Genomic DNA, 12,857 nt, shown 5'->3' with positions numbered 1-12,857 from the left:
ATTGGTATTCAGGGTCTAAAAGTAGCTTGCAGTGAGACCAACAGTACAGAAACACGAATAAACCTTTTACCCGACCTTATATATATCGGGAAAACGAATATGACCTTGCGCAAACCCCCTAAATAACATGTTAATAATAACGATATCCTATATTATACTTCGTCAACATTGCTACAATGGACTCTAGCAATGCTAAATTCATCCGGAATACGTAACGAAAATATTTTTACCAAACCTCAATGTACGAATCAAATACTGGTATTTACCTCGACAGAGAAAACCAACCTGTGTCCCTTCTCCCTTGCTTTAAGTGGTATTTAATTTCCGAAAAAGTTCCGATGTACCTGCAAATTTAAAAAATTGAAATGATAATACAGCTAAATGCAAAGGCAAGATTTTAAAATATTTTATAAACTAACTTAAAATTCAGAAATTAATTAGACTGCTAACAGATCTAACTCAAGTAAGAAAAGCACTAAAATCACCACACACACACACCAGAACAACAAATACAATAAATGAAAAACAACCAAAAAACTCCAACTTATCAATACAATAAAAATGGACCAAAGATTGTAAAACCAAGAGTGCCAAAGTAAACGAAGGACAACAAAATAAGACTAATTTATAAATGTTTGAAATTTCATTTTTGTGAAATCAAATTAAGAAAATCAAAGAACCTAATCGACGAATGGATCTCCTCTATAATTATTCACATTGCAATATAATACCTTAAAATAATTTGTGCAGTTGAATACAGAAAATATCTATTTTTTGGTATTTGGTTCGTAGAATCAACTTCCATTTGCCCATATTCGAGGTCTACAGAAGGTGATAAACTTTAGGTTAGCTAAAGCCGGCAAGATTGCTATAAACACAAAAACAAGTACGATGAACTAAAAGCTAATTCAACTGGTAGTGCTCACGTATTAACACTTCAAGTGAGACTTGGAAATCATACCAAAAAGTAAATTTACAGGATTAAGAATAACATATAGAACTTGAAAAATAATCAACCTTTATAATTCTTGTGAAGAGGAAATGGGATGCACAAAATCAAACTCAAACAGAACTTAATAATCTAAAATAAAATTAATTGGGGAAAAATAAAAATATTCACCATACAAATTTAAAAATAAATTTTAATTCAAAGAGCAGAGAGAAATACAAACATTAAGTTGAAAACGCTGCAGCTACTGCGCTTTAATACCATTTGATGAATCTAAGCTAATTCAAATGGTAGTGCTCACGTATTAACACTTCAAGTGAGACTTGGAAATCATACCAAAAAGTAAATTTACAGGATTAAGAATAACATATAGAATTTGAAAAATAATCAACCTTCATAGTTCTTGTGAAGAGAAAGTGGGATACACAAAGTCAAATTCAAACATAACTTAATAATCTAAAATAAAATTAATTGGGGAAAAATAAAAATATTCACCATACAAATTTAAAAATGAAATTTTAATTCAAAGAGCAGGGAGAAATAGAAACGTTAAGTTGAAAACGCTGCAGCTATTGCGCTTTAATACCATTTGATGAATCTAATGAGCGCTAATCTAATCTTTACACAAATTAACCCTAAAACCACAAAATAAAAATCAAAAATCTGAAACATTTCTCAATAACCCAGATTTAAAAACACCAATTGGATAAAAAGAAATTTTGATGAAAATTAATAAACTATAAAAAAAGTATAAACTATAAGAGAAAAAATATAATAACTAACCGTCTTTTCCATATGCAGTGGATGATAAAGAGATCTTCTTTGGTAGAAATATATTACACATTGGAGAAATTGAAATATTACGGGCATAAGAAAATCTTACTCCAGTATAATTCCAAACTTGAGATATTTTGCTTTTGATTTAAAATTCACTCAACGGGCTTCTTCTGTTCCACCTCTCACATTCTCAAGATTATAAATCTCTAAGGTCTCTCTGAGGAGGCTTAGGTCTCTTAGTTCTCCAACTGCAGTCCCCTCGCCTACAATGTATTCATGCAAGGTTTTCAACTTGGCCAGCTGTCCTAGACCTTTGGATGACATTTTCCTATGACCATCGTACTTGAGATGTTCCAACTTGTTCCAATTTCTTATGTCCCTCGGAAGCGCAGCTTTCCCTAAGTCCACATACTCTAAATTGGAGAGTTCGTACAAATCCGGTAGTGTTCTTATCTGTGTGGTGCCAATGTCCAGAATCCTTACATGTCTCGTAGCAGAACCAATATCTCTGGGTAAATTATGAAGGTTTCTACAATAGCTGAAGCTTAATGACATCAAATTCCTAAGAAGAATTATAGATTCAGGTACTTCTTTAATCGCTGTAGACGAAACGTCAAGCAACACTAGATTTTGCAACTCACCTAAATCATCAGGCAGGTCTTCAAGGTAGCTTTCACCAAGCTGTAACTTTTCCAAATTGGAGCAAGAAGTAATTGACCTAGGTAATTCCCTGATCCCAGTGCTGTATAAATTAAGATGCCTTAGATTTTTCATGATACCAATGTTTACAGGTAACCTTAGAAAATAAGTACACCCAAAAAGATTTAATGTCTGCAACTTATGTAAGCTAGTGATAGAATCTGGCAGTACCTTAATTTTGGAACGTTCGAGATAAAGGTGCCTCAAGTGCTTCAAAAATCCAATGTTGCTTGGAAGCTCTCGAAGAGAATCCCAGTCACTTAATACTAGTGTCTGCAAGCTATAAAGAACACTTATGGACCTTTCATTCAGTGTTTCATGACTTTGATAATTTTTCGGAAATGAAATATTAAGATACCTTAAATGTCTCAATCTCCCCACAGAAACCTGTAAACTATCACCCATGAATGAACCACTGACATCTAGTACACGCAAGTGTTTACACTCGCTGAAGACACCCTCAATATCTTCACTACGGCCTCTTAGAAATGTAAGAAGAGTACACAACCTTTTAGACTTGCGCAAGAAATTTTGAGATACTGTTAATCTGTCATCATCCAAAACCAAACCTAAATGACGAACACTAGGAGCATCACTCATTTTACTGGCTTTCGAGAGCAAGCATTCACAGTTCGATACACTTAGTGCAAGATCATGTATAAGATCGTGCATCTTGCACGAAACAATGTTTCCACACTCATCATTCTTCACATCTTGAAAAAATGAACTTGACAACAAGTTGCTGAAGTATTCATCCCCAACATTTTCCATTGATTTTTATTTTCTTCGTCATCAGATGGTTGAAGGAATCCCTCAAGGATATCACTTAAAGTTTTATGAACACTAAAATAAGAATCATCCTTGGAGACACATACCCATATTCTTTGTTCAAAATGTCTCTTGATCAAGTCATCATTGTAAACTTGTTGAGCCAATGCCGTCTTCCCAAGTCCCCCCATTCCCACTATAGATACAGTGGAAAGGTTTTCATCTACCAGGGATGACGAATTGACCAACAAATCTTTCATCTCTGATTTTTCATTTTTCCTTCCAACAATTTCTGTATCATTGACATAAAAAGTGGTTTCTCGTTCTAGTTGAACACTACATTGTTTATGAGCACTAGTACTACTGGTATTGTTAGGTGACAATTTGGACTTAATATCAGCATCAATAACAATTTTACCTAACTTCCAATTGATCTTTCTGATTTTAAAACCCATTCTCCAGCCAAACAAAATTGGGTTGGAGGATTTTGAGACAAAGTCACATACCTTGTCTCTTTCGCGTACTGCCTCATGCTGCCTTCGCCTGACTTCATATGAGAAATCATCAAGTATGTCTTCAGCTTCATAAGCAACATCTTTATGCCTTTGCAACCAAATATCATCAATTTGTTTCGTCTCAGCATCCTCGATCACAGTTAGTACTACTTCCAAAGTAACCTGAAGATTTTTCAGCTCAGTTTTAAAACCCTTTGCAACACAAATATTTTGAATTATAAAAGGAATCAACTTCTTCAAAATTTCAGTTACACCGTTAACAAGAATTCCTTCAATTATCGGCATTATAACGCAGAGAAGAAAATTTTGTGTGTTTGGACTAAAGGGTATCAAAATTATTGCAAGACTCAGAATAGTTTTCAGAAATGATAAATATCTAGGACTATGAACCACGAATGGAATTTTATCCACACACAAGAAAATAAGACAAGACATATAATTGAAGAAGGAAAAGACTTTGACTTGGCTATTTTGCTGATCAATACAGACCTGACCTTGGTGTTGCAAGTTGCAACCACACAACTCTCTCCAAATCTACCTCTCATCAATTCTCACCTGCATAATTCAAACCAGTGGGGTTTAAAATTCATATACTGCACAATAAAATTGTAATATCTGTAACGAAATTGTAAAATGTAAATTCTTTGATACAATGCAAATATCACTTTCTATTCATTTGAGGGAAAAACACATGAACTTTTCAGTCTGTTTTATTACTCTGACTTTAATTTGGGTCAAATAAATACAGTTTGAAAATGACAAGGGCAAAATTAAGGGGAAATTGCAAACTAAGGGGAAGAAAAAATGTGACCCAAAATGAAATTAAAAACCTGAAATTTGTTTCTAGAGACTTACATGGGTGATTCACCTGATGGATTTGATGGTTAAGATTTTTCTGCAGTTTCAGCTCCCATTACCCTAACTGTATTGAGTAACCAATCCAGGTATTTTTGAATCACAAAAATCAACTAATTTTAGGAAAGGGTATAAAATTATTGGTGTCTTTGCTAGTGATTATTATGCTTCACATAATCACATTAGACCTAAGTTTCAGGAAAAAAAAAGGAGAAAAAGAGTGTTAGAGCAAGTCTTATGGTGGAAGAGTTTCATCTTCCACACCACCTCAGCATTTAGAATTCTGGATGGAAAGTGTAGTGATGGAATAGTGAAACCGCTATTCTTAATAGCACTAAAAAAATGTTATTATTAATAGCGTTAAAAAAACGATATTAAGAATAGATCTTTTTTCTCAGCCGTTAGATTTCAACAACTGATTTTAAATCTATGGATAAAAAAAACGTTATTCTTATTGGCGTTTAGATGGATTCCACGGACCCTTCCACCAAACTATGGAACCTTGCTTGGATTTTCTGTGAAAGATCCCAACTTGGAAGCCACTAGACTTGACATTCCATGATTTTTCCATACTTGGAATAAGTTGGATTCCACCATAAGACTTGCTCCTAGAAGTTGTGGTTTCAGGTAGTAATTACTTAGGACTGCAGTTGTACACAAGGCCAAGTAAAGCTATATACAGGGCCAAAATTATATTGACTTGTCTCAGTGTGAATGGACCAAAAAGTAGCTATTTTGAAAAAGCAAAAACAGTGGTTGACCACCGCCGTTCACTGTCTCCCACCACTGAAAATCCAAAAACTAGCTCTCGTCCCGGCGATGATGGACTGAAGACGAACATCGTTCAATTACATTCACAAGTGCAGCCGTACAGGTTAAAAATCAGCTGGCAATGAGATGTACTCCCTCCGTCCCCTATATAGGCGGAGTTGTAAAAAATTGTAGCCCCATTAGATAGACGGACTTACAATTCCAAGATGGATTTTTTCATATATTACCCTTATTTATCGTAGGTAGTTACAATTATAATTAAGTTTTGTTTCTAATGTTGGATATTGTACAAAGGATAAAACAGAAAAGAGGATGGAAATATAGGAAATCAATAAAATTTCTTATTCTAAGAAAAATTCACTTTTCCGCCTATATATTAGGGACGGAGGGAGTACATAATACATGTAGGGGATAATGTTACCAGGTGTTTGTTGAATGAATGACAATGTATATTTCTCCCTATCATCAAATTATATATGTTCTTCTTTCCTTCTCTCGGTTATCTTATTATATCCACCACCATTCTCCGACACACCACCATCACTATTACCACCGAGCTACCATTAATGGAGGCTTTTGCGAGAAAATTTAGATAGCTTTGTAAAATCAGTTACCGATTGATTACTTCCTCTCTCTATTATAAGGATAAGTCTTATGGGTGCTAGTCTAGCAGTTAGGCTAGCAATCCACGTCAGCTAGCATCACCACCTAAGTCTTATGGTAGTGTTAATTTAGCATGCTAGTTGCTGAACTAAACAGCGTCCAGCGCTGAACCATTCATCGTCAGAGCATTTCGTTGCACGAATCTGCGCTTGACCAGTCAATTTGGTCAATTCGATGTATCATTCATCGCCTGGCGCTAAACCATTCCGCGTCACATAAATCGACTTAATCTCACAGAAGATCGATCTTCTTCTTTCTTCCCCATTTTCTTTCATCCTCACCCAAAAACCTCCTAACATGCATGTAGTAGAGAATTCGTTCCAGGGATTTTCTGATCAAATCGCTCTGTGGTTTTGAACATCAGCACGATTGGAATCATTTGATATTGTTTTGGAGCGAAACGGTTCATGAAATCGAATTGGGTAAGATTTTGAAATTTTAGGTTTCTTTTTTTTCTTTTTTTTTTCGATTATCATGATATTTTTGATGAAATTGATGATTGGTATTTGTTATTTAGATGATTTAGATGATATGTTTAGTATTGTATGATTTAATTTGAATTTTTGTGATGAAATTTGTTTTTGTGGATTAATTTGATTATTTGTGATGTAAAATAATAATGAAATTTTGATTATTTTTGATGAAGATGAATGATAATTTGTATGAATCGTTTGTAGGTAAATTTTTATGAATTTGTATCAAATTTACATGATTATGATGAAAATAATAAAATGTGGTTGTTTTTTTTTATTTTCTTTTGTTATTGATTGTAGTATGAATATGGAAGAACATATAGATGCTTTGGATATAGTATCAGCAAAGGGAGATAGGGATGTATCTTATAATTTGACTGATAGTCGGGCTATAAACTTTAGAGGCAGTTTTAATGAGGTTGAAATCCTATACCAAATTGTAGTGAAAGATAATCCAAGATCACGACAATATTGTGATAATTGTGGGTTTTTTTCTGTCTTTGAGTCTAATTTTGACAATGCGGATAGAGGTTTAGTTGAAGCCATAGCTTAGAGATGCTGGAAAAAAACCAAGAGCTTTCATTTTAGAGAGTTTGAGCTTGGAATTCTTCCTGTAGATTGGTATATGTTAATGGGAATTCCCATTATTGACCCTACGAAACATCAAGTAGTTATGCCGGCTTTGGGTGAGCTAACATATGTTGGTTTGGATGAGTTTTATTTTCAAGATTTAAAGGGACTTGAAAACTGGAACAGTAAGAAAAATACAATGTCACTGTCTATCTTAAGAAGCTACATTAAAAGTAGAGAAAATACCAACAATGTTGAATATGCGGATGTATTGACAAGAGCATTCTTTCTTTGGTGTTTTGGTCATTTTCTTCTTGTGGGTTCTAGTGGAAGAGTAGATAAACGTTGGGTTCTATTGTTGGATGGTTTGGATAGAGTTGGGGAATATGGTTTGGGTATAGCTTCCTTAGGTAATACCTATAAATTTTTTGATAAATGGCCAGCCAATGGGAAGGATTTATCTTGCATGGTTATGGTACTTGAGTATTGGTACTATTATTACTTCCGCAACATGCAATCCTTACTTTGTCAGACACCTGGAAGAGTACACCTAGATGTTTTCCCAAAGATTAGTCTCTTCAAGAAGACTAACATTAAATCAAGGAAAAGAGGCCAAAGAGGAGGTCAAAAGGATACAAAGAAACACTCAGTGTCCAATGCAAGAGCACAAATTGAAACTAGAACCAGTACATTATATGTTTGGCAACCATGGCTAGAGAGTGTGTATTCCGAGGAGACCATTATGAATATGCACTGCAGTTATCCAGAGTGGCTCAATCTAGCATCTCAATCTAGCCCATAAAACTTAGTCTAAAGAACATAAAATGGAATCCTGAATTAAAATCCTAGTTTGTCGATTGAGATTTATTTCCGAATTCCGAAATGCATGAAAAACAGATGAGAGTACTTCAAGGTAAAAGGATTTTATCTTATGAGAAAATCACTTTCCTCTGCAACTAGACTACAAGACATATTAATGGCTTTTATAACAAATAATTCATCAATTTTGAAGAATATTTTGATCAACTTGTTTTTTAAACCCAAATCTTGGAGATCTTCTCATACTTTTGGAGTTGATATTATTTGTGAAAAATACTATAACCCCCTACTATATGGGTTCAACACATAGAAACCCAACAAAATGGATCCTTCATTGTCAACTCCATTCTTTCACATTTTGATATTTCTAGGCCCAGAACTTTAATTTTTAGGGCTTGATAATAAAGTGACATTTTCATAATGTCAAATTTACCCTTTTCAATATATACAAGAGAAAAATCATAAGATCCATTCATTCTTCATTTTCTTTCTCTCTCATCTCTCTCATCTCTCTCGCTCGGTTGCAGAGAAAAAAGTTTCAGGGTTTGCTCTCTCTCTCAGACGAAGAAACAGGCCGAGAACACGATTTCTAATCGAAATTTCCAGTGAGTAATGATTTCATAACTTATATCTGACCTTTACAAAAAAAGATCATGATTATCTAAACATAAATTCGAAATCAACATCAGTTATTCTTCGGAGATTCAATGAAAATTCATCAGCAGGAACTGAATATGAAGATTCTCGTAGAAAATCAAATCGAACAGGAAAAATTTCAATTCAATCGGTTGATTTCGTAATCTGATTTCAATTTTTATGCAGAGATTTCGTTCTAATTTAGTTTTCTGTTTGAAGATTCATATAAAGTTTCTAGGTTTATATGTCTTTCATTGATTTCATTTGCTTTTTTAGATCTGACAGAATGATAGTAAATCATCTGCGCGTTTGTTATTAGAAGAAGAAGATCTGTTAGAAACGATGATAAATCGAAATTTTATTCTCGGTGTTTTGGAATTTTGGTGCATTTTTGGAGTTCATCCTGGTTATGATGTAGTTATTTATAGATTTGAATGGATTTGATTCAATAGATAAAATAGTTGAGCATCAAATAATCTATGAATTCGAATCAGTCAAATATTATTTCAATTTTATTTTGAATCTGAAATTAAAGCTTGTGAATCTCAAGTTAAGGTTTCATCATCTCTTCTCAGTCTGCATTCAAGTCAGAAGTCTTCTATAATCTAATTAGTTATTGTTTCATCTCTTTCATTTTTTTCAAGGTTTTTTTAAGTTGGGATTTCCTCTTCTTTGTTGTTTGTCATGTATGTAACGATGTTTTAAACCTTAGGACTTACTTATTGTGCAGGTTCAACAATGGAACTATGAAGATCTTCAACAACAACAGAAATAAAGAAGATAACAACTAATCGTCATTCACAGGTGATTCAAAATATGATTCTTCTTTTGCTTTGGAAACAACTAATGAAGAGATGTTAATAGTAATAATTTTCATCTGGAGATTCGGTATCACCAACATCTGATAATTTTGTTTTTGAGTTTTAAATGTTTGATGAATTGCTTCTGTTGTTTGGTTTTATTGATGTTGTTTAATTTTTGTAATTTAAGGATACGAAATGTAGATGAAGTATTTGGATCTGGTAATATGTTTATTTACATATTCTCAGTTTTTACTAAACAAAATTGTTACAAAATGTGAAGAAGGACATACAAAACCTTTTTTGAGATCTTTACTTCTTTCAATTGCTAATAAACCCAGTATGTCCATCCTTCCATGTAATGAAGTTTTCTACACTTCCTTGATGCAGAACAACTTTGGGTACTGGAATATGTACCTGGAGATGTAAATCCTGAAGAGAGTGATGGATAAGTTGAGAAGGTTTTCCAGACCTTGCAAAGTTTACCCTCAGAAATCCCATCAAGAAAGTAAGAGTTATTCTCCTTCATTTTGTTGTACTTATGTATACTACAGTTTACATTTGTGCAATTGGGAAGTTGATATATACATCCAACTACACTACCATATATATGGATCCACTGTAAAGGTGGACGACTTTTGGAGTTCATGAACTGCCAGTGAACAACACATTTGGAAGTGTTTTCTTCTTTCATGGAAAATCATACCTTCGTAACAGAATTGACGTTAGTAGATCAACTATCTAACATGTCATATTATGTTTCTAAAACTCAGGTGGCTTGTAGATTACATGATGGAGCTTGGGTTCTTCAAATCACTTTCCCAGTGGGTTGGCAATAACCTTATGAAATCTGGGGACCATGAAACATGGGCTTTTGATATCCAAGGTGTTGTTGATATGTTCAATTCATACAGGTATGTCCGATTATCCTCATTAATCTGCTGGTATTAGCTCCCGTTTGTGCTTTATTATGGATGTGTAACTCTCAGTTACACAAGCTAAGTGGATGTGTAACTTCTAGTTACACAAGCTAAATAGATGTGTAACTATACTAATTAGATGTGTAACTTTTACTTACACATATTGATTGAATACAACAGCTGAAGGTTTTTAATGCTTGGAAACAACTTATTCATGATTAAACCTAGGTAGTACTTGTCATCTTGTATAAGAACTCCAATTTGAATGATTCAGGTTTCAGTTGGTGATATTGTGGTGACTCCAATTTGAATCAATCAATTTATTCCAATTTGTTCTTTTGAAGCTACTTCAGGTAACGTTTTCGTTTTGATTCAATATGATTGACTCATTTAGTAGTTCTATTTTCTTATTTAGTTTGATTAGGTTTTGATTCTTGTTTTGGTTGTTCTATTCAGGTCAGAGCAGAACAATATAATTTTTCTGGAATCAATGAATTTTGAATCTAGGTACGTTTAGATTGCTGTTATTACTGTTGATGTTGTTTTTTTAGGTTCAATTTCTTGGTAATACTAGTTGAATTCAATCATCTAAAAACGATGAACTCTCATGATTACAATGGATTCAGTTATTGACTTGTATCTGTAGATGATAAGATGAAATCTGATTGTTAAAACATCTGTAGATGTTGGGACTTACACATGCTTTTTTAGTTAGTTGATTATACATGCTTGTTTTATGACTTTTGGAGGCTGACAGTATTGCTTTTGCATCTAGACTAGTTTGTGTATACAATGATTAGTTTGGTTGATATTTTTATGTTTCTTTTACAGGAAAATCAACACTTGTGGTGGTGTTGATGGTGGAGGTGCAGGTTTTGGAGGAGGATGAGGAGGAAGTGGTGGTACTGGATCAGGTTTGGAAGATAATTTGTATTTGGAGTTAGTGGTGGTGTTTTGGTATGAAGCTGAGAGGTTTGGTATGGATGTTAGAGCTGTGTTAGACATTGTAAGTTGGATCTACTTTACATTTTGCTTGTCTTAGTGGTGGTGTTTTGGTATGGATGTGTAATTTTTAGTTACACAAGCTAAATAGATGTGTAAATTTCAGTTACACATGCTAATTAGATGTGTAACTTCTAGTTACACAAGCTAAATAGATGTGTAATTTCTAGTTACACATGCTAATTAGATGTGTAACCTTTACTTACACATACTTTGCTTTAGGTAACTTAGGCTTGCAAGTTCATGATAAATGGCATATTCCATATGCAGGTGTAACTCCTAGTTACACAAGCCATATGCATTGTATCTCCTAGTTACACATGTTATATGCATGTGTAACTCTCAGTTACACAATTCAGATGCATGTGTAACTACTAGTTACTCTAGTCAGATGCTTGTGAAACTGAATATACATTGTTGTATGTACTGTTCATTTTGATCTTATAAATACTGATTGCTTGTTGTTGGTGGTCCCGGAGGAGTGTGAAAATTAAGCGAAATGAAAACGGGCCTACAGTAATACCGCAAGTGCACGGTCGTCGGTTGTAGCTCGTGCAAGTACGGGTCGATCCACAGAGACTGGGGGTGTTTGGATTTTCTAGCTATTTTGGGTTCTAGTTGGCTATTGGCTTTAGGTATCAAAGGGTTGTGGTACCAATGGGTTATGAATACCCTTTGGAACTGTTGGGCTTTGAATACCCTTTGAGTAAATTGGGCTTAATGGGTTTGTTGACTTAATGAAATGAACTGAGCTTGGGCTCAGTTGGTTTTGTAGTGCACTAGGCTTTGGTTTTGAATTTGGGCTTGGGCTAACAGTGACTGTGAATTGAGAATGGGGCTCTAGCTTTTCACCTGGGCTTTGATTAAGTCCACAGTGGGCTTTTGTGATGAAACTGGGCTTTAGGCCTTAACCTGAACTGTGGTCTTAGCTGAGCCAAGCTCAGTTGCAGCAGCAGAAGCAGTGGCAAGTAGTAGCAGCTGGGGGAGAACAAGGCAGCAGAAGCAAAGGCAGGCAGGAAACAAAATCACACAGGGCCAAGGATGGCATTTACAATGACAATGAAGATGGTAGTGAAACAAACTAACAATGATCATGGGAAAGAAGCAAAAATCAGTGGCAATGAGGCACAAAGCAGTTAGCCTAAGGAAAGGGAGCAGCAATGAAACAAATGGTAACAGTGGCAGTTAACAGGAAACAAAACCAAATAAACCAAGGCTGTTAGCCAAGGGCAGTGGGAGAACAAGGCACAAAACATTTATAAAAAAAAAAAAATTGAGAGCCTAGGCATACAACTAGAGTGGGAAGAGAACCAGTTTGCTCACAGTCACTAGTGAGCACTAGTTTATCCCCACTGCTCAATCAATCCAATGCTTCAAAGGCGTTAGCCTAACATTCACACAAAACAGTAAATATCACAGAGATAACATAGTAACATACACAAATCAGGAGCATTTACAGTGAAATTAAACAGTGAAACATTCTAATTAAACTATCCTAACATAGATTAAACAATGAAACATTAACAAAATTTACAAAATAAAATTACCAGTAACACAGACAATTAACAGCAAACACTAAGAATAAAATTGAAAATTGAAATTAACTGAATTTGAAATTAAAACTAACCTAAACATGGAAT

The 12,857-nt window shown here is 34.3% G+C and overlaps 1 protein-coding gene and 1 long non-coding RNA gene across 2 annotated transcripts; one reads left to right on the top strand and one right to left on the bottom strand.

Moving 5' to 3' along the window:
• Positions 1 to 317: 317 nt before the first annotated feature.
• Positions 318 to 4,027, bottom strand: LOC113280745 (putative disease resistance protein RGA3). Its single transcript, XM_026529332.1, has 2 exons — positions 3,700 to 4,027; positions 318 to 344 (listed from the first exon to the last, which is right to left on the bottom strand). Exons 1-2 carry the CDS (start codon positions 3,991 to 3,993, stop codon positions 318 to 320), a joined length of 321 nt encoding a protein of 106 aa, XP_026385117.1. The 5' UTR covers positions 3,994 to 4,027.
• Positions 4,028 to 8,379: 4,352 nt separating this feature from the next.
• On the top strand, positions 8,380 to 9,703 carry LOC113278655. The gene is made up of 3 exons (XR_003325609.1): positions 8,380 to 8,464; positions 9,226 to 9,299; positions 9,686 to 9,703. It is a non-coding gene; the product is annotated as an uncharacterized LOC113278655 (long non-coding RNA).
• Positions 9,704 to 12,857: the final 3,154 nt, after the last annotated feature.

This window comes from Papaver somniferum, chromosome 5, assembly GCF_003573695.1.
Source record: "Papaver somniferum cultivar HN1 chromosome 5, ASM357369v1, whole genome shotgun sequence".
Taxonomy (NCBI): domain Eukaryota; kingdom Viridiplantae; phylum Streptophyta; class Magnoliopsida; order Ranunculales; family Papaveraceae; genus Papaver; species Papaver somniferum.
Note: the sequence above shows the minus strand (reverse complement) of the source record. Positions and strands in the feature narration are given on the sequence as shown.